This window comes from Gossypium arboreum, chromosome 9 (assembly GCF_025698485.1).
Source record: "Gossypium arboreum isolate Shixiya-1 chromosome 9, ASM2569848v2, whole genome shotgun sequence".
NCBI lineage: Eukaryota > Viridiplantae > Streptophyta > Magnoliopsida > Malvales > Malvaceae > Gossypium > Gossypium arboreum.
The window spans coordinates 15,766,583-15,787,595 of NC_069078.1; the positions used below are offsets into that span (position 1 = coordinate 15,766,583).

The window sequence follows — 21,013 nt, forward strand, 5'->3', positions numbered from 1 at the left end:
ATGATGGACTGTATGTGTGACTCATATACTTTGATGTAAGTAAAAGCCTAAGTTCAAATAGATAAGGAATTGAAAACAGGTGCGTTGAGTAAATGATATTATTTCATTGGTATTACATGATAGATGAAAAGTAAAACATGGTCATGAGTCATTTGTCTTTATCATAAATGACTTGATTACCATCTTTGTGGTAAATGACTTGATTACCATTTGATTGTAATTGATTTTTCATGAATAAAGATGTAATGGTTACCATGAGATAAAATAGGATCATATTGAGAGAACGAATTTATCCCAAAAAGATTAAGGATATCCTATATGTTGTATCTAGTGTCCTAAGTGTAGTATTTTCGTCTATGAACACTTGTAATTTTTTCAAACAAATTGGTTAATAAAACAAATTCATGGATTACATTAATATACTTTGTATAATTGTCCTCATGTGGTTTTTGCACACAAAGTAAAATAGAAGTAAATGTTGTTCACTGGTTGTCTAATGTTTAATCTAATACTAAACGATATTATGTGGTCGGATCGTAATATGAAAAGACAATGTATATGAGTAGACGAACCTAAACATGTCTTTAGTCTAATCAGAATTAAGCAAATCGATTGAAAGAAAAATATGTTTTCTATCAAGTCCAATTGGGGAAATGTTTTGTCTTGGGCATCAAAATGGATGACTCGCAGAAGATAGAGACATAGATGCGACTGACTGAACTGGCAGTATATCGAACAAGACCCAAGAAGAATATATTCTGAATTTGTTTATGGATTTATTCACTTGTAATGTTCATAGTATGTCATACCTAAATCCTAAGTAGATGATAGACTATGTATGCATGACTCGTATACTTTGATGTAATTAAAAGCCAAAGTTCAAATAAATTAGGAACCGAAAGCTGATGTGTTAGGTATACAATTTCTGCAGTATGTAGCATAATTCACAATAGTAGAATTATGTAGCACCCAGATTTTCCTTAATTGACCTAAAATATACGAAAGTTAGGACTAAATTGAAAGAAGTCATAAGTTGGCGATCTCTACTGGAAAATTGGGAAAAATGAAATGAAATTGGACAAGGTTGAAATTTGATTCTGGTTCGGTTGGATTAGAATCGGTTGGTCTTTTAATGGGGGACAAAATGATTGTCAATGGATGGTTTCTAAATGGTTGAAAATTGTGCGAGAAATGCTATAAATAATTGGCAAATGACTTTCCGAGGAGGATTCACCTCAATTCTCTATCATTTTCCTCTCTTCTTCATCTTTTTCTTTTGGAGCTCTGAGAAAATATGGTTATAGGAAATCTCTGAATGAGGTGATGATCATAAGGTTCGAGTAAAGAAAGTAGAGAATCCACAAACTGTTAAAGTACTAAGACCTTCGATGTTATTTTCAGAACCATTTTAGGGTTTCTACATGTTTCTAGAAAATTAAGTTCTAAGTTGAAGATTCTAAGTTTAACTCATGGTTTTGGTTATAATGCTTAACTGTCGGGAGTGTAACCTTCCCAACCTAGCATAGACGTTATGGCCAGATCGTGAAAACTACATTAGTCACCGAAATGACTAAATCATACATTTATAAAGTTTTCTACCATAAAAACCCTCATTCAACTCACTTTGGAAAACTACAGTTGCATTTGAGTTAGTTAGAAAATCATACATTTATTACGTTTTCTACTATTTTTGTTACTGATAGTGACGGTTTTAGAAACTCGTTGTTTGTTTCCTTGTTTTACAAAATTTCATTATTTTTTAATGCAACAGAAAAATACAATTCATGTCTGCCTTTAATTAGGTTAAGTAACATGCATTTTTTGGTTAACTTATAAAACCATTGTGTTGAATAATGCATGCGTAAACCCAAATACAAAACCATAAACCATAGTCCAAAATTAAACTTTACAACCCAAAAATTGAATAAATACTTATTAACAATTACCAATAGTAAAATAGTCTGAAGTCCATGCTACATTCGCATGTCAGGCCCGATCCTAGCCTCAATCATTACCTGAGAAGTTAAGACTAGAGGGTAAGCTTAAAATGGCTTAGTGTGAGTCAACAACAACATAATCATACAATCAGTGAACAAACCATGCTATCATTGTCGATCTTGGTACAATGGCATGTTTAACATGCATATCAATAGTCAGTGTCGGTATATGCCTTGCATACTTTTCATTTTCAATAATAGTGGTATGCATACATGTTTTCGATACAGTCATTTTCACATATGGTATATAATTTTGATTGCATACAAGCCCAATATCATACATTACATTTTATATGCTCAACAATCAGTGTCTCAAAACTTAGTAAGCTATTCATGCATGCAATTCACATACTTCCAACAAAGCTTAGCAAACAGAAGTTTATCATACCAAATATGCTATCATCCAATTACATCACAATGTCATACATCACATTTAGCTCATACACATCACAACCAGTCCCAACAGGGCTTTTAACAATCAAGCTTTCAAGTAGTGTATGTACCTACCTTGGCACTAGAGGTGATCATGGGCCTAGAAAAAAATTTAGGCCCCTTTTTTAGGCCCGGGCTCGGCCCGGCCCATATTAATTTTTTTTAGCTTGAGAGCATGAAATAATGACAAAAAAATAATAAAGGGAAAAATAAAAGCAAAGCCCGATTTAAAATAAATAATCCTACAAATAATTGTTTTGTTTTTACTTTAAATTTGAATTTAAAATAAATGTTTTAAACGAAGACAATTTAATTTAAAGCTTTTTGTTTAAATATAAATTAAAGTTTACTAACTTATTTGGTTCTAAATTAAAATTTTATGTTCTGGAATTTTATTTAAAAGAATTTTGAATGTATATTTAAAAATTAAAATACTATTGAAATAAATTATAAAGCTTAAAAAATTGTAAACATAGAAACAGAACAGAAGCATGCATGATGCACCAACAGGAGTCAATTAGTCCATAATCCACATGCATTATTATTAAAATAATAAGTATCATTACATTGGTTTTGAGTTTGACCAGTGATTGATTATTGTAATAAAATTTAATTTAAACCCTAAGATAGTTTATAAGATAGTAAACAATCCTGAAGGTCTAAGGCTCATGCAACTGTCATTGTTCATCCACAAACGAGGGTAAACAACATATCGAGCTAAATGCCATAAGTGTATCCATTGATGCTTAGAGTTGAATTGTTTATAAACTCAATGAAACCTAGTAAAGCACTCGTGTATAAAGTCGTCAGATATTAAAAGCTCATGGCTTCAACTCGCACAATGGGAACTAAAGTATATATGCATTTGTACATAGTAATGAAATAATAAACCTGCAAGAAGAAGATGCAGCAGTGAATAAGAAGAAGAAGAAGAAGAAGCTTACCATAAAGAAGAGGTTACCGAGACTGCAAATGAAGAAGCTGAGCTGAGCTTGAGGCTAGCTGGAGGTGGCCAACAGACAACTGGGATTTGGGTGGATCGGTGGAGGTAGTGGTGAGGTGAGCTAGGGATTTGGGTTTTGGAAATGGGAAAAAGGGGAGGAAGGCAGCAGCACGAAATGATAAAATGAAAGTGGGAAAAAAAAAAGAGTCAAGTTAAAGACTTAAAGTTAAAAATAAAAAATGATTAAAAAATAATAATTTAATATAAAATTCGGGCCGGGCCCGAGCCAAAAAAATCTTACCTGGGGCCCGACCCGTTTTCTAAACGGGCCTCGTTTTTTGTCCAAGCCCATTTTTCGGGCCTATATTTTTACCCAAACCCTCACATTTTTCGGGCGAACCTTCGGGCCGGGCCGGGCTGCCCAGCCCATGATCACCTCTACTTGGCACCTCCTTATTAGCAATTAGGCCATTTGACGATTCCAAAACCAAAAAGTAACTTTTCTATTTAAACATATTTTGTACAAATTTTACACTAATTAAAATAAAGGAAAATACCCACACCTTAAAAGAGCAAGTCTATAGCACTAATACGCAAAGTTTCTCGCTATCACACTTAGACCTTAAACGTGCCTAAAACCAAGTTATAACATTTAACATGCTAAAATACTGCTAAAAGAAGCCTTGAACACCTCTTAAGGGTTCAGCCAAATCAGTGTTTACACTGATTTCATGCGAAAAAAAGGCGCGAATGAAATCTGACTTCACTATTAATCTAAGACATTCAAATCAGTATATAAATCTAAAATATAATTGAAAATAATTAAATTAAATCCAATTACAAAACCTAGAACAATCATCCATTACATTCCCTCTTAACAAAAAGAATACTACGTAGTTACTCTCAACAAACCGCACTTTCGCTTTCCGTTTCACTAGATCCGAGTTGCTAAAGGAATGGGATCGATCACACATATGATAAATAAGATTAAAGACTGATTAGAATAAAGGAATAATTACTTTAACTTTACTGGGGAGCAGAAGCAAAAAGAAGAAAAACGATAGGCCCATAGTGGTGATCTAAGGGATGACACACCACCATAATCAGCACAAAAATGGGATGTTTTTGTTCGACACCAAAAAGGGAATTTAAGGGTTGGTTAAGGACTACTTTTAGGCTTGAAAAAAAAAGGAAAGGAAGGTTGAAAATAGCAACACAAAACAACAATTAAAGGCTCAAAATGGCAACCAACAAAGGGGACCTTGGGGGCGACAAACACTACCAATGGTGGTGGCTCAAGGGCTACTTTAGGGGTTCAAAAGAGGTGTTTAAGGTTGAATGAGGATGATTTGAAAAGAAAAAAAAATTGAGGTCTCAACAAAACAACAGCTTAAAATTGGTCACAGAAGAAATAAGAGAAAGGAGAGAAAGAACGACACTTACACTAAGAAGAGAATAAGCAGCACAATGGAGGTTGTTGGGGGTTGTAACACCCCGTACCCGAGTCCGCTGCCGGAATCGGACACGAGGGGTTAACGGCTTAAACCATTCACTTTCACAGTCCATTTTAAATTTTTTCCAGGCAGTTGGCTAACCGCGTCACTGTCACTTTAAAAATCATATCTTGAGTTCCAAAACTCGAAAACCAGTTTCGTAATTTTTTCCTGAAACTAGACTCATATATGCATCTAAAAATTTTTTTCTAGAATTATTGGTCAGGCAAATTAGTACAGTTTATTAGTTAAAGTCTCCCCTGTTGCAGGGATCGACTACACTGACCTTCGTGCGTTACGAATTGGATATCTCCCTGTACAGGGCTTCAATACTGATGCCGTTTGTTTCTATAGAAACTAGACTCAAATAGGAATCTATACATATATGGCATGACTCCTAATTATCTCTGGTTAATTTACAATGAATTTCCAAAGTCGGAACAGGGAATCCAGAAACCGTTCTGGCCCTGTCTCACGAAAACTTAAATATCTCTTAACATACTGTTCATATGATCGTTTCGTTACTTTCCTATGAAAATAGATTCATCAAGGTTCGACTACATAATTTATTCACTATTTAATTCCCTTTCTACTATTTTTAGTGATTTTTCACATTCACATCACTGCTGCTACCAGCATCTATTTTTAAGGTAAACTTTACCTATTTCATGATCCTCCATGGATCAACTAGAGTTTGTCATACATATACCAAAAGTGATCATGAATGACCATTCCCATGGCTAACCGTTACCAAAATTTCCATACCTCTTGACAAACAACATACAACTATTATAATGCTATGACCAAAGTATATCTAAGCCATTTTCGCATGGCTATCCAAATTTACACAAAAACCGAAGGGTACATGACCTACACCAAAAGGGTAGTCCTATACATTAACCAAGATATCCTCTCACTACTAGTCTATTCTATACATGCCATAAGATATTCCAAAACATAGCAGTACCAAACAGTGGATGGTGATAGTGTGACTAGTTGTTGACGATCCCCGAGCCTGTAGCTTCCAAATGATATCTATAAAACAGAGGAAACAAAGTACACGGAGTAAGCATTACAATGCTTAGTAAGTTTCAAGCAGTGTCAACAGATAACAATCAAGTTATAACATAGTTGTTCGTATTTTTATTTCACTCTTCCTTCGGGCATACCACCCCTTTATCCAAATATGCACATCTCATCATAATCATAGGAATAGTCTCATAGATTGCTCTCGTATACATCACATAACTACCTTACGGTTTAGTTTAAATCAAGCTCACATATAAACTTGGAGTACATACCTGTTTAACCTTTCGCATTGCGTATTTTTATAAGCAATTCTTATAAAAGAAGTCTTACCCAGACATAATCTCCATACGTAGTCATCGGGTCTTACCCGGTCATAATCTCCACACGTAGTCATCGGGTCTTACTCGGTCATAATCTCCACACGTAGTCATCGGGTCTCACCCGGAACATATTCCAAGTTTCATGTACATTTAACCACATGTTACAACATTCACATTAGCCATTCGGCTTTACCACATATGCATATCACACATATATTTTACATTAGCCATTAGGCCTTATCACATATACATACACTTTCACATCCACCACATCGGCCATTAGGCCTTATCACATATACATACACTTTCACATTCACCACATCGGCCATTAGGCCTTATCACATATACATACACTTTCACATTCACCACATCGGCCATTAGGCCTTATCACATATACATACACTTTCACATTCACCACATCGGCCATTAGGCCTCATCACATATACATCCCCTTTCACATTCACCACATCGGCCATTAGGCCTTATCACATATACATACACTTTCACATTCATCGCATTGGCCATTCGGCCTTATCACACATATATGTATATCATACATATTTCATATTTTTCTTGTACATCAATTTCAGCAATAGCTTATAAGCAACTCAAATAGTTTCATCAAAGTTTACAACAAAATCACATATTCACTACAAGCAGTTTTTCTGACCAACAGTCACTAAGTTGTTTATAACTAGAGCTACAAAACTCAAAATCAATTACCGTTAATTTTCCCCGAATGTAGACTCATGTATCTTTCACCCATAAAATTTTCAGAATTTTAGGTTTGGCCAATCAGTACCAGATTTTTCTTAAAGTTTCCCCTGTTTCACTGTTTGACTAATCTGACCACTCTTCGCTACGAATCGAATTTTTTCATTGTACAGAATTCATAATGTGTTCTATTTGGTTCCATTTGAAACTAGACTCATTAAGGAGTCTAAGCATATAAATCTTATCTTATAACCACTTTTGTACAAATTATAATGATTTTTCAAAAACAGAACAGGGATTTCGAGTCATTCCGACACTGTCCCGCACAACTTTAAATATACCTTCATAGGAAATTCCTTTGCTTACATAGTTTCTTTTATAAGACACTAGATTCAATAAGCTTCATTTTCATATTTTATTCAACTTCGAACTCGCCTTCTACAATTTTTGGTGTATTTTCAAAGTTACAACACTGCAGTAACTCAAATCTGTCAAGACTAGTTCGCACTTAAACTATATAAATTCATCCTTCTCGCTACTAAGTTTATACAATCTTCAAGTATACTAAAGCAAAGTTCAAACACTTGAGAACTTACCTCGGATACTGTTGAACAATTTCAAAACGGCTATTCAATTATATTCGCCTTCCCGCTATGCAAGATTGATTCCTTGAGCTCGTGAACTAAATCAACCAATTCAACAACTCAATTTACATTCGCAATGTCATCACATACATAACAAAATTAGATTCATTTCTTAAACCATCCCCGGCAATTCACCTTCCAAGAACCTTGATTCACTTTAAGCTAAACCACTTCATGGTATACATTTACACATTTGGCTAATATAAACAAGGTTAGCACTTAGCCGAAATAATTTCTTTAACATTTTAAATTTCATTCGGTCTAATCTCCATATCAACTACTAATTCACAATGAGAATCAAATCTAAAATCAGCTACTATAATATATATCTAAATGCCATGTAGCTACTTAGTTGATTATCAATTATCACTTAATTCACATATTAACACATAACTTCTCACATTAGCAATTTATTTGTATTATTCGAATACAAGCTCAACATGCAACCTCATCCCTTTAGTTTTCCATTCAATAATCGAACACAAAGATCACATGCCTAACTCACTATCCAATCTTGATTTCTAACACAAATACTCTCCCTTAACCGAATGTCCATAACCAATTTGCAAAACATTTTCACTTCAACATAGCCGATTGTCATTAAGCAATTAAGCCACATCTATTCAATTTTTACCAAGCTCAACTTATCTATAATCAACCTTCAATACTCTAAAGCATCAAAAACAACATCAAAAAAAATACAACCATCCATGACCGAATGTCATCTTCATAAATTTACAAAAACATTTGCCATGAGCTAGCTTCTATACTTGATGACCACTCCAAATATACAAAGATTTTCAATGAAAGAGCATTAACATACCTTAATCCCAAGAACCACCTTGGCCGAACTTCCCCTCTTCTTCCTCCTTCAATTCACGGCTAAAGGGGGGGGAAAGAACATGGATGAGACAACTTTTTTTTTTTTTCTCATCACCCTTCCCATTCATTTCTTTATTACAAACCCTTTATTCTTTTTTTTCTCCCATAACCCACTAACACAACATGTTTCCAACATGTTTCACCCCATAACATTTTGTCCATCCTCATGCTCATGGCCGGCCACTACTAGTTAGGGGGGAAAATTGACATGCAAGTCCTCCCTTTTGACTACATGCACTATTAGATCCTTGTAGATTAGCCTATCACATTTCAAAAGTGTCACACAAGTCCTTTTGACTAAATTCACATGCAATTTACTAAATCGAAGCTTAAAATTTTTGCACATTCATATTCACATATTTTAGACCATAAATATCACATCCAAATAATTTGGTGACTCGGTTTAGCGGTCCCGAAACCGCTTTCCGACTAGGGTCACTTTAGGGCTGTCACAGGGGTGGCACATAAATAGAGTAAAAGAAGCAAAAATGAGAGAATTTGAGAGGAGGAAAGCTGTTGGATGGCTATAGCAAAAGAAAATATGACAAAATGTTGAAAAACAATTGAAAATGTTGCATTTATACCTAGGTTAACTAGGCTGGCAGTACAAAAATTAGAGGAAAAAATTAGCAAGAATTTAGTCATTTTACAAAGAAAAAGAATCGAACTCGGGTCCCTAAGATAATTAAATTGCCTCATTATTTTCTCTTAACCACTAAGTCAATTACTCATTCTTGAAATAATTCAACAAACTTCAATCCAAAAATTTGGGATGTTACAACTCTCCTCTCCTTAAAGAAACTTCAGCCTCAAAATTTACCTGATTCAAAGAGATTAGGATAGTGGAGCCAAATCGCGTCCTTTCGCTCCCAAGTAGCCTCTTCAGTGCCATGATTCCTCCAAAGCACCTTAACCAAAGGAATATGTTTCCTCCTCAAAACTTAAATATCCCGATCTAAAATCTGGATAGGCTCTTCCTTAAAAGATAGATCCGGTCTAACTTCGATCTCCTCAATCAGAATAATGTGAGAGGGTCAGATCAATACTGTCTCAACATTGAGACATAGAAAACATTGTGAATGCGATCCAACTCTGGAGGCAACTCAATCTGGTATGTCATTAGACCAATCCTCTTAAGTATCCGATAGGATCCAATGAACCTAGGGCTCAACTTGCCTTTTCGACCAGGACAGACCTGATCTCCATCATTGATTCCTATGTTCTTTCATTTTAAATTAGCATAAGCCTTCTGTCTATCCAAAGCTACCTTTTAATCTGTCTTGAATTAAATGAACCTTAATCTTAATCTCTAGAACCAAATCCAAACCTAAAATCTTCCTCTCACCTAATTCAGTTCAACATAAGGGTGAGCGACACTTACGACCATAAAGGAGCCTCGTATGGTGTACCTGGATATAGGATGGAAGATATTATTATAGTTGAACTTAGCCAACGAAGATGCTCCTCCCAAGTACCCTGAAAATCAATCACACAACTCCTCAGCATATCCTCTAAAATTTGAATAACCCTTTCAGACTGACCATCTGACTGCGGATGAAATGTCATACTAAAGTTTAAACATGTACCCAAAGCCTTATGCAACTTTTTCCAAAATCAAGACATAAAAACAGATTGAACCGGGAACGATAAGGATCCGTCTGGCCGAAAACACATGTGCGAATTCAATAATTAGTTTGTTGCTATAAATATCACAAACCGACTCGATTTTTAATTTTTTTTATTTTTCGCTGTGCAAGAAAATTATTTTTGAACCAGATTATTTCCAACACTATAAAGGTAACACATTTATGACAAGGTCATTGGACGAGCACTTATTAAGTAGCTTTCATCATTGTATGTAGTTGGAGAGAGCTCAATCAATACTATAGTGGAATGACTTCATGACTAAATAAGTTTATAATTAATAAGCAAAAAGCTAGAACTTAATTACAAATTATTTGAGAGTTAATTATATATAACCAATTGGTCCCACCGTTAGCTCACTAAAACCATAAATGAATTGCATGTAGAACCAAACAAATAAAAATGAATGGAAATAATGAAGTTAAAGCAATGAGTCGCATTCACAAATGAATGTGTTTTTTCACTTGGTATAGAAATAATTTGAGAATTAATTTAAGATTTTTGAATTATAATTTATTAATTATAATTAATTAGTTATTAGCTCAATGACTGTGAAAGGGGACACTTTTTTCAATAAATGTGATAAACACAATGAAACAAAGGACAACAAAGTTGTTTATGTAGTTCAGTTTCACTACATCAGCGAAGCCTAGCTCAGTGAGATGAATCCACCATATTTGAAACAAATGCAACCAGTGATCCTAGATCTAACACATCCCAATGAAGAATCCTCCCTCTTGTACTTCAAATACTAGATCTCTCACCACTAAATTCTCCCCCTGAGAACTTAGCTTATAAAACCGACCACAAAAAGGTTTTGCAATTGCAAATGCACTCTCACAATAAAAGCTCCTAACTAAACAAATAAGTGCTCTAAAAAATTAGTACATTAACCTATACAAATCTTTCGATTATATAAGGCTTTCGGGACTTACATAATGAAGATCAATCACGATACCTTCTAAGCAGAAGCTAAAATAGTTTAATACAATATAATATTAACAACCAAAGTAAAATGGATTGTTGGCAAATAAGTTTTCAAGATTCAATCTGATCCAACTTCCTTGGTCTAAGGGATTTGATATACTCGATCTGATTCAATCTGATCCAATTCTCCATATATGATTCTCAAAGTAAATTGTTATCCATTATTGGGTTTGAATCATTCTATGATATTAGCACAATCCAAAGATTTAGTTAAATAAATTGTCAATCTTCCAAATATGATAAGTTGTTGTTTCATCGCCGTGATGAAGAAAGTAGACACTCCCTTTAATACATTGCAGCAGCTTCAAATATTTTTGTACTTTTTATTGCATAATAAATTTTAAATTTAATATATTTTTTAACCTTTAACTCATGTTAAATAAACCTCAATTTAAATAAAATCTATTCAAAATAAAAAAAAATTTAAAAATATTTGGATACAGTACAAAGTATAAGGACGAATTCGTAGACGCTTAAATATATCAACAAGTGAATCAAAAGGTTGTTATCAACTTAGTTTTAGAGCAATTTTGAGTAATTCAACTGACCAAAAAAAAATAGTAAAAGAGTACTTTTCAGTACTTCAACATAGTAAGCTATTTGTGTGAACACTTTGACATATTTATAAGAAATCCAACTATTTTACTCATCCATTGAATTCAAATACAAATTTAATAAGTCAATTACGTTGAAAAATTGGGTTTAACCAATTAATTTATTAATAATATTTCAATATTCAAACCCTTACCTCTTTTGTACTTATACAAAATAGTGAGACGGCAGTAGGCAGGTTATATTTTGGATGCTAAACACAAACTAATTTCGTTGAAATCAAATGTATCCCATGCATACTTCGATTTAACTCTTACTAACAACAAATATTGACATTTCAAACGTTCCTCTCATAATTCTAAGATGGAAACAAGTGACAAAACTCAAAGATAAAACCCAACTGTTGAAAGAAACTTCTCCCGAAACCGTGAAAATCCACCGAAAACACCAATTTTCTATCCCACCAATCCTATTCTTGCAAAACTCATTCCTGGCAATTTCGACCTTCATCCAGCTCGGAGAAAGATATTTGATTAAATGGAATTAGTCCCATTTGTTTTTTGTCCATATAATAAAGACTTGTAAAGTCAAACAAAAACATCAAATAAAACGTCATCTTCAAGAACTCCGTTAGCCCCTCTTTCTCTTTCTTCAAGTGGGGGATTTTTTTTCCCTTTATAAATTCTACACAAACCAGTTCGAATTTTCTCCAGGGTTCAACTTCCTCTCTTGTTCTTTCAGTTTCCTTTGGTGTTTTAAGATATGGGAACTCAAGCTCCTCCAGAAAATGGTTATGGCAGAAGCAACAGCGTACGTGATTTTCCCTAACACCTTTTTCTCTTTATGCATGTAATAATCCCCACTACTGTTTTGTCTTCATTTCTTTTAGTACATATATAAAAAAAAAAAAAAAAAAGTTAAATCGAATACTTTCCAAACTCATTGGAGTTTTGTCTTTCTACCTTTGTTCTCTTGTGATGATTCTTCTTCGACAACAATTAAACTTTAAAAGCTGCCTACTAATTTTCATGAAATATATGCCTCTTTTTTTTTTTTTTTCTTTTTCTTTTTTGCTTTGCTATCTCGGATTTGGCTTAATCTCAGCTTGAGAAAAAAGAAAATTCATTTATTTTTCAACACACGTGATATCTAGGGTTCATCACATGCCACTACTGTATACTTCTTGACTTTTCATTTCTTTCTTTTTTTAATATTTTATTTCATATATAACATTTAGATAATAAATCTTAAACTTTATCAAATTACATCGGGTTTTCAAGAAAAAAATTTATAATCATCCATGATTTTTAAAAAATTATTATATTAATACTCATACAACTTTAAAAAATTACAAAATAATTATTTAATTTTTTTTTTGTCACTCAACTATCTTAAATATTTTTAGTATTTCTATGTTTACATTAACTAGCTCATGACATAAAAAAAATTATTAATAATTAAATGATCATTTTATAATTTTTATAATTAATTTATAAATTAAATAATCGTTACCTAGTTTAAAAAATAATCACAACTGTGGACTAATTTAAATCCAAACTTGTAGTATTCGTTAAATAATTCTCATAAAAATTCATTGAAAATATACAAGTAACTCAACACAAACTCCCAAAACAAAAAAATGAAGATAGTTTACATTAAAATTATTTAACGATTTGTTATAATAATATAATTTAATGAAATTAATTGATATGACTCGAAATTTAATGAATTTAAAATATAAAATATTTGATATGTGATAAAACTTGAATAAATAGCTGTAAACCCTAGCCCTTGGAATCCTATTTATCTTCTTCTTACAGCACCTTTTTTTTTTTTCAACCATGATTACTTAATAACAATCCTTTGTTTAAAGGAACTTAAATTATTTTTAAATTATTATAAAAAATATTTTTCTAATTTATGAAATATAGATAACTAAAAACAATTTTTTAAAAAAAAATTCCCATTGATTGTGGCTGGGCATACGTGACGTTGTTTTTTCCATTTAGTTTTTGTCTTTGCATTTAATTCTTGTAACAATTATTGAATCAATTTGCATATACTTCTATTAACAAAGACTTATAAAATTTTCTTCCAAAGAAAACGACTTATAAAATTAGGCACACTGCCAAATATCTCCCCAAAAAAAAATTTATATATATTTAAAATTATTATTTCGTATAATAATGTAGAGATTTTTTAACTTTTAATTTATTTATTTTTATTTTTAAATAATAATTAAGAATTTATATTGAGTGGAATTTACAGCTTGGAAAAAACAAAATCCCTGTAATATCTTGTCTCTAGGAACTTTGTCTGTATTTGCTGATAAGTAGGAATTTAACAATATTTTTATAATAAAAAATGAATCCCAGACCCAATTCAAGGTTTGAAACTTAACATATTGCTTTGACATTCAAACAGACCAATAGGAACTCTCTCATATTATCTCCTTACTTCAGATAAAAGCATTATTATTAATATAAAACTTTAATTATTAACAAACGTGAAGTGCAGTGATAGCATTTTAATTTAAATAAAGAATAATTAAATATATATTAATATTTAAAATTTCAACAAAAATTAAGGTTTAGCGAATAAAATGTAGGTGTCCCAATAGAAATTAAAGGAGATAAACGTGGTGAAGTGGAGACCAAGTAAGTGGCCGACATGTTCAAACTGCGAGAGCTAAATATGAATCTATTGAAACCATTCACTAAAAAATGGCAAATCATAACTTGAATTTGGACTTTTTTCCCTTCCAACAATTACGGGATTCCTCCACTCTTCACCTATTTTCCGTACTTAAACATTAAAAAAAAAAAAAAAGTCATAATTTGGTGCCTTTCTACCTCAACTTTTATTTGCTTTTCTCATTTTCTTCTTCTTTCATCTTACTCTCACTTTTTTAGGAAACTGTATTTTGCTAAATATTTTATTTTAAATATATTTTATCCAAATGATAATAGTTAAATCCATCTAATTAAAATGCTGAATCGATCTTGAAAAAATATAATAATTTTTTATTTTTATTTTTGATAAAATAAAATAATACGATGCTACAAGTGTAATACTAAAACTTAATTTAATAAATTTAACTGGAAGAAAACTAAAATTAAAAATTAAAAAAAAATTAGAATTTTAATTTTAAACATGGGAAGCTTAAACTATATTCAGTTTAAAAGTAACAAAAGAAGAAAAACACAGTAAGAGAGAGGGAAGTTAAGAAATAATTGTTATATATAGAAAAAGAATTTAAGGTTTTTTTTTTTTTTTTGGTCAGAAATTGTGTTCAGATGAAGAGTTGTAGCAATTTACTGTTGGTATGAATTTGTTGTTGTGAAAACTAATTGAAAGAATTGCTTCAACTGTCTGTTATTTATAGTTGGAAGAGAAATCAGCAAAGGAGAAAGCAATCGATGAGTGGCTGCCAATCACCTCATCAAGAAATGCAAAATGGTGGTATTCAGCTTTCCACAATGTCACCGCTATGGTGGGAGCTGGTGTCCTCAGTCTCCCTTACGCCATGGCAGAACTCGGATGGTACGCTCACCAACCGTTCACTAAAATTACCCAATCAAAGATGAGACAAGAAATCCAACCATTTTTTGTTCTTTTTTAACTTGGTTTCAGGGGTCCTGGTGTGACTGTTCTAATCCTATCATGGATTATTACCCTATATACACTATGGCAAATGGTTGAAATGCATGAAATGGTTCCTGGAAGACGTTTCGATAGATACCATGAACTGGGTCAATATGCCTTTGGTGAAAAACTTGGCCTCTACATTGTGGTGCCACAGCAACTTATTGTTGAAGTTGGTGTCTGCATTGTTTATATGGTTACTGGTGGCAAATCATTGCAGAAGTTCCATGACACTGTTTGCAGTACCTGCAAACATATAAAACTAACTTATTTCATCATGATTTTTGCCTCTGTTCACTTTGTCCTCTCTCACCTTCCCAACTTCAACTCCATTTCGGGTGTCTCCTTGGCTGCCGCCGTCATGTCTTTGAGGTATCAAATCATTTTATATGCCATTTCCAATAAATTAAACCGACCCCCGAAAGTAAAGTCTCAATGTTAATGTTTGATGATTGTCTCGACATACAGTTATTCTACCATTGCTTGGGGAGCTTCAGTGGATAAGGGAGTTCAACCAGATGTGCAATATGGCTACAAAGCTAAGACTACAGCAGGAACAGTTTTCAACTTCTTCAGTGCCTTGGGGGATGTGGCTTTTGCCTATGCTGGCCACAATGTAGTGTTGGAGATCCAAGCTACAATCCCCTCTACACCTGAGAAGCCATCGAAGGGACCAATGTGGAGAGGTGTTATCGTTGCCTATATCGTTGTAGCCTTGTGCTACTTCCCTGTCGCTTTAGTCGGGTATTGGATGTTTGGCAATTCAGTCCAAGACAACATCCTCATCTCATTAGAGAAACCAGCATGGCTTATTGCAATGGCTAACATGTTTGTCGTTGTTCATGTTATTGGAAGCTACCAGGTTCATATTTGATCAATTTCATTCAAGATAACATCCTCATCTCAGACCAGATAATTGATTAGATTTTGGGTTTAACTTGTGTCTTTGGATATGCAGATCTATGCGATGCCAGTTTTTGACATGATGGAAACCGTATTAGTTAAGAAATTAAATTTCAAGCCGAGTACAACACTTCGATTCATTGTCCGCAATCTTTATGTTGGTAAGTAAAACTCTTCATATATTTTCATCTTGCATGCAAATGAAGTTCATGATCTCAACTAGAAAGAAGGGGTTTAGAGGGTTTTAATTTTTATATCAAATCTTTATTGCAGCATTCACGATGTTCATCGGCATTACCTTCCCTTTCTTCGGAGGTCTTCTTGGATTTTTTGGAGGATTTGCTTTTGCACCAACAACATACTTTGTAAGCCACATTAATTCCTTCATCCAATTTTTTCTTCTTACAAGAAAAAGATACCTTTCTCTTTGAAGAATTTAACTCATTTTCACTGGTTTTTCTTTAGCTCCCTTGCGTCATGTGGCTTGCCATTTACAAACCAAGAAAGTTTAGCTTATCTTGGTGGACTAACTGGGTATGTAAACTTGATTTTGATTCTACTACAACCTCATTGCTTCGATGTGCTTCGAATCGGTTTTTATTCGGCTTTCCCTTTTCTTTCTGCAGATCTGCATTGTATTTGGTCTTATGTTGATGATCTTATCACCAATTGGAGGGTTGAGGCAAATCATCCTTCAAGCCAAGGATTATGAATTCTACTCTTAAATTGTTTTCTTCTCAGTGAAGAATCAGGTGGGGAGTAGGCACAAATGAAGAACATGATAGTTAAAAGTTTGTCATATGGAAGCATAACATAAGGCTATTGTCAAGAGTCAATGTTGTCAGCCTCCGTTGTCAGAAAATCAAAGTCAATACACAAACATGGGAGATTGAACTGTTGGAAATCAGATCACAGGAGCATTGGCCGTCACTGTTTCTTCATTCTATCACTTGTGTTAATGTATGAATACAAAATAGTCTTCTTTTTCTTTTTCTTTTTTTGCTTGTTTTGCTGTTTGTGAAGAAAAAAAGATACTACAGTTATGTAATGGTTTCCACTTAAAATGTTGTATTTGCTTTCAACAAGAGTTCCCAAGGTTTGTTTCAGCAAATTTATGGAATCAACGTTTCATGGATTCTTCATTTTACTTTGAAAATATGACCCTCTTAAGGATCTTCCAAATAAATCACAGGAACAGAACCAATAATGGTATCCACCTAAACCTAAGAGTAGAAGTAGGACCACTGAATTTAACTCTTAATAACAACCTATAGGGTTCAAGCCAAAGGTATAGACACAATGGTTTAATTCACTAAAATTGGTTATTTATGACGAGAAGTGTAAAGTCAAAAAAGAACCATATGTCGGGTAAAGTGAAATAAAAACATGATGGAATTTAAACTACAATGTTATCCAGGCAGCAACAAGAGTTGTTAATGTAAAACAAAAGATGTTTATAATTTGAATTTCATTGAAGAAAAAGAGCATCTGAAACTGAATTGCTGCATTGATAGCCTACAAAAGTATGCATTCAAATACCACAAAGACAAGATTGTTCTGAAAAAGAAAAAACAATTCGATTGTCATAATTCCTTCTCCAATTTAGCCTTTTTCTCTTTAAACAATTCAACCCACAAATTAGAAATCCACAAGATACTAACACCAATAGCTGTAATAACAACACACATCCAAGAAATCCAAAGCCATCTAGGGATCACATTATCAGCTACCCCACTTGAATAGAACACTCCCATTTGGTACAAAACGAATGGACCAAAAATCCCTCTAACAACACTATAAAAGGCATAAAAATAAGGGGACAAATTCGAATAAACCCTTGCGGCCAACTGATTATCGTGCCTCCTAGCGGATGCCAATGTCCAAACGTTCTGGCAAAAGCTGGTACCTTCAGCTAAAATCAAGAGAGTGAGGATAGCATAGGAGCCATGGAAGACGACGTGGCGACAAGTGATGAAAACAAAGAGCGTAGCCAAATGATGACCAATGAAGAGGACGTCTGTAGGGAAGAAAACAAGGTAGTGAAGCAGATCTGTGAGGAAATAAGCAATACTGTAATCCAAAACTAAATTCTGGGTTTTTGTGTTCGGTGAAGAAAACCCACGGTTTTGGTCGGAAAAGATTGCGAAAGTGGCTAAGAAAACGGCTGGGGTGCCATGGAAGAGGGAGATAAAGCAAGAACAAGCTTCGGGGCGAATCTTGGGACTCCAGTTACGGAAAACAATGGAGTAAGCAATCGAATATAGGATCAAAAACATGGAAAAAAACAAAGGGAGATTTGGGATTGAGGAGAAAGGGAAAGTTTCCATTGGGTTTCTGGGTTGGAGAAGAAATCAAAAAGAAAAAAGGAAAATTTATAAGAATGGTGGAGCTGGGGATGGGTTAGATTTTGGGAATGTTTGGTAAATTAGGTAAAATGGTTGTATCAAACGAGAGTTATTGAGAGTTTCAACGGTTTCTCGGGAAAATGAAAGTTTATAGGAGTAGGAGAAGGGAAGGCGACAAATTAGGCTTTCAGAAGGAATTAGGCATTAGGATGGTTTTAGAGATTCAAAGATATGTAGGAAGTTGAGAACGACATTCATTTTTTTTTTAGATCTTCACGTTTTAAAGCCATAAATCTAAAATGAAATTCCATTGGGATTAATGAATTTTGTTTAATCTTGGGATCCCACTTCTTAAAATATTTATTTGGTTGGATTTATTAAGATATTTATTTTTGACATTATACATGTAAATATTTTAATCTATCTAATATTTTTATCATTTCGATTTAAAATATTATTTATATTAACATATATTGTTAATTCGATTGATCATTAGAAATAACTATGGTGGAAGCAAAGAAAGAATATTCAACAAAGAACACAACGATTTAATAGTGATTCGATTTCAATTGCCTACTCCACTACCTTAACTTTCCACAACTAAAATTTTTACTAAATTCACTAATTTGACAACCTTTGAGAAGGTTTAACCTTACAATCTCCCTTCAGATTTCTACCCAAAATCTTAAGATTATAACTCCTTTAGGGTTTCTACTCAAACCTTAAGATTCTACTCTCAAAAAAAGATACAAAGAAGAAAATAAAAGAAATAATCCTTACAAGATCAAAATGTTTGTCAATTAAGCACAAATAAATAAGAATAAACTTTAGTTAAAGAATAACAATGAAAGCTCACAAATGTGTACAAGAAAAGTATAAAAGAATTAAGCACTAAAGTTGTTTTGATTGAGCTTTAAGTTTGATAATCTCTCTTGTTCTTGTAGAACCTTTGAAAGATGATATTTGTACCCTCTATTTCATTTCCAATCGTTGTGGTTATTGAGAAAATAAATAAAGTCGTTGGGGATGAAAATTAAATTCACCTATAACAAAAGGTATCGATACTTTATCTACAAGTATTGCTACTATTAACATTTAATGCAAAGTTTAGTGACTGTTGGAGTTAAAGATATCGATACAAATAGACTTTTACCGATACCATATGCTTAGTTGAATTGGTTGAAAATAGAATGTCAATTTGGTGTTGATTATAAAATGGGTATCAATATTTTGAAAACTATCTATACTTGGCCAAAAAGTAGCAATACTAACTTGTTTTAAAACAATTTTAACTTGATTGAAAATGTTTAACTCAATCGAAATCATTTTAACTTGATTTCATCATTTTGCTAATTTTGTTTAGCTTTAATAGTTATTCAAAAGCATTTTAATTTGTTATGTCAAAACATATTATCAAATAAAGCTAGGTATGACATATTTAACAGTTAACTTTTTTTACATAAAATAAATAATTAGAAATTGTGAATTTATGTTAAACTTAATATGCATGATCAAGATGAAAGGAGCATGAAATATAACAGTTTAATTGTTAAAATATTAATAGTATAAAAAGTTACAAAATTGTGTAAAACCACTTAAGTTTTACACGGTTTAAGTGGATCATTCTTTATTTTAAAATGTTCAATTTAGTCTTAACTCAATTGTCACGATTGTCATTGCAATAATTAGAGGAATTAGGATTTGAGGTATTTAAGAGCGTTTTCCTCTAATTAAGAGTTAAGATGGGTCGTGGGTAGAACTATACATTATATAAAAATTATTCATATTTAAAAGGAATAAATTACAAATTTAGTTATTTAGGTATGGTTTAAATTATGTTTTGGCTATCAAACTTTAAAAAGTTATAATATGTTAACTAGTATTATTAATTTGTTACATTTTGATAATTAAACAGGTAACAATGTAACAACAAGCTGACGTGACACATTATATCATCATTTCAAACGAATAAACTGAATTATACCAAAAACTCAATAAACCGAATGGACCCTAAGTGCAAAACCAAACAAAAAACTTTCGATTCAGTTCGATTCGATTTATTCGGTTTTTAGCTTTTTTTAGTTAGAAGAAAAATGTAATTGAGGTACTTATAAGTTTATTTCCTTTAATTTTTTCACATAATTTTCTTCTTTCTTCAATTTAGTATATCATATACTTTTATTTTTATTTTTATTTTAAATTCATTAATAAAATATTAAAATCAAATCCAACAATTTTAATCAACTCAAAAATATTTATGTTCTTACATGGCCAACATACAATTTCCATGTCTTCTACTATTCTTAATAGGTATATATCAATTTGAATTTTTATATATTAAATAATAAAAATTAAAATGAATATCATAAAAAATTAAATTATCAATTTGAGTTTTAAATATTAACGGTATTGGGTTTTAAATCTTTTAAAATATTAAATTTTAATGGGTATTTAAGTTTAAGGTTTACATTTAGGTTTGGGTA

At 32.5% G+C, this 21,013-nt stretch overlaps 2 protein-coding genes across 2 annotated transcripts; one reads left to right on the top strand and one right to left on the bottom strand.

Annotated features, from left to right (window-relative positions):
- The first annotated feature begins 12,168 nt into the window (after positions 1-12,168).
- LOC108457379 (lysine histidine transporter 1-like) lies at positions 12,169-17,296 on the top strand. Its single transcript, XM_017756404.2, has 8 exons — positions 12,169-12,447; positions 15,023-15,180; positions 15,271-15,654; positions 15,751-16,144; positions 16,241-16,346; positions 16,459-16,550; positions 16,651-16,719; positions 16,812-17,296. Exons 1-8 carry the CDS (start codon positions 12,400-12,402, stop codon positions 16,908-16,910), a joined length of 1,350 nt encoding a protein of 449 aa, XP_017611893.1. The 5' UTR covers positions 12,169-12,399; the 3' UTR covers positions 16,911-17,296.
- Positions 17,297-17,638: 342 nt separating this feature from the next.
- Positions 17,639-18,814, bottom strand: LOC108457380 (TLC domain-containing protein At5g14285). Its single transcript, XM_017756405.2, has one exon. The coding sequence runs from the start codon at positions 18,510-18,512 to the stop codon at positions 17,769-17,771; it is 744 nt and encodes a 247-aa protein (XP_017611894.1). The 5' UTR covers positions 18,513-18,814; the 3' UTR covers positions 17,639-17,768.
- Positions 18,815-21,013: the final 2,199 nt, after the last annotated feature.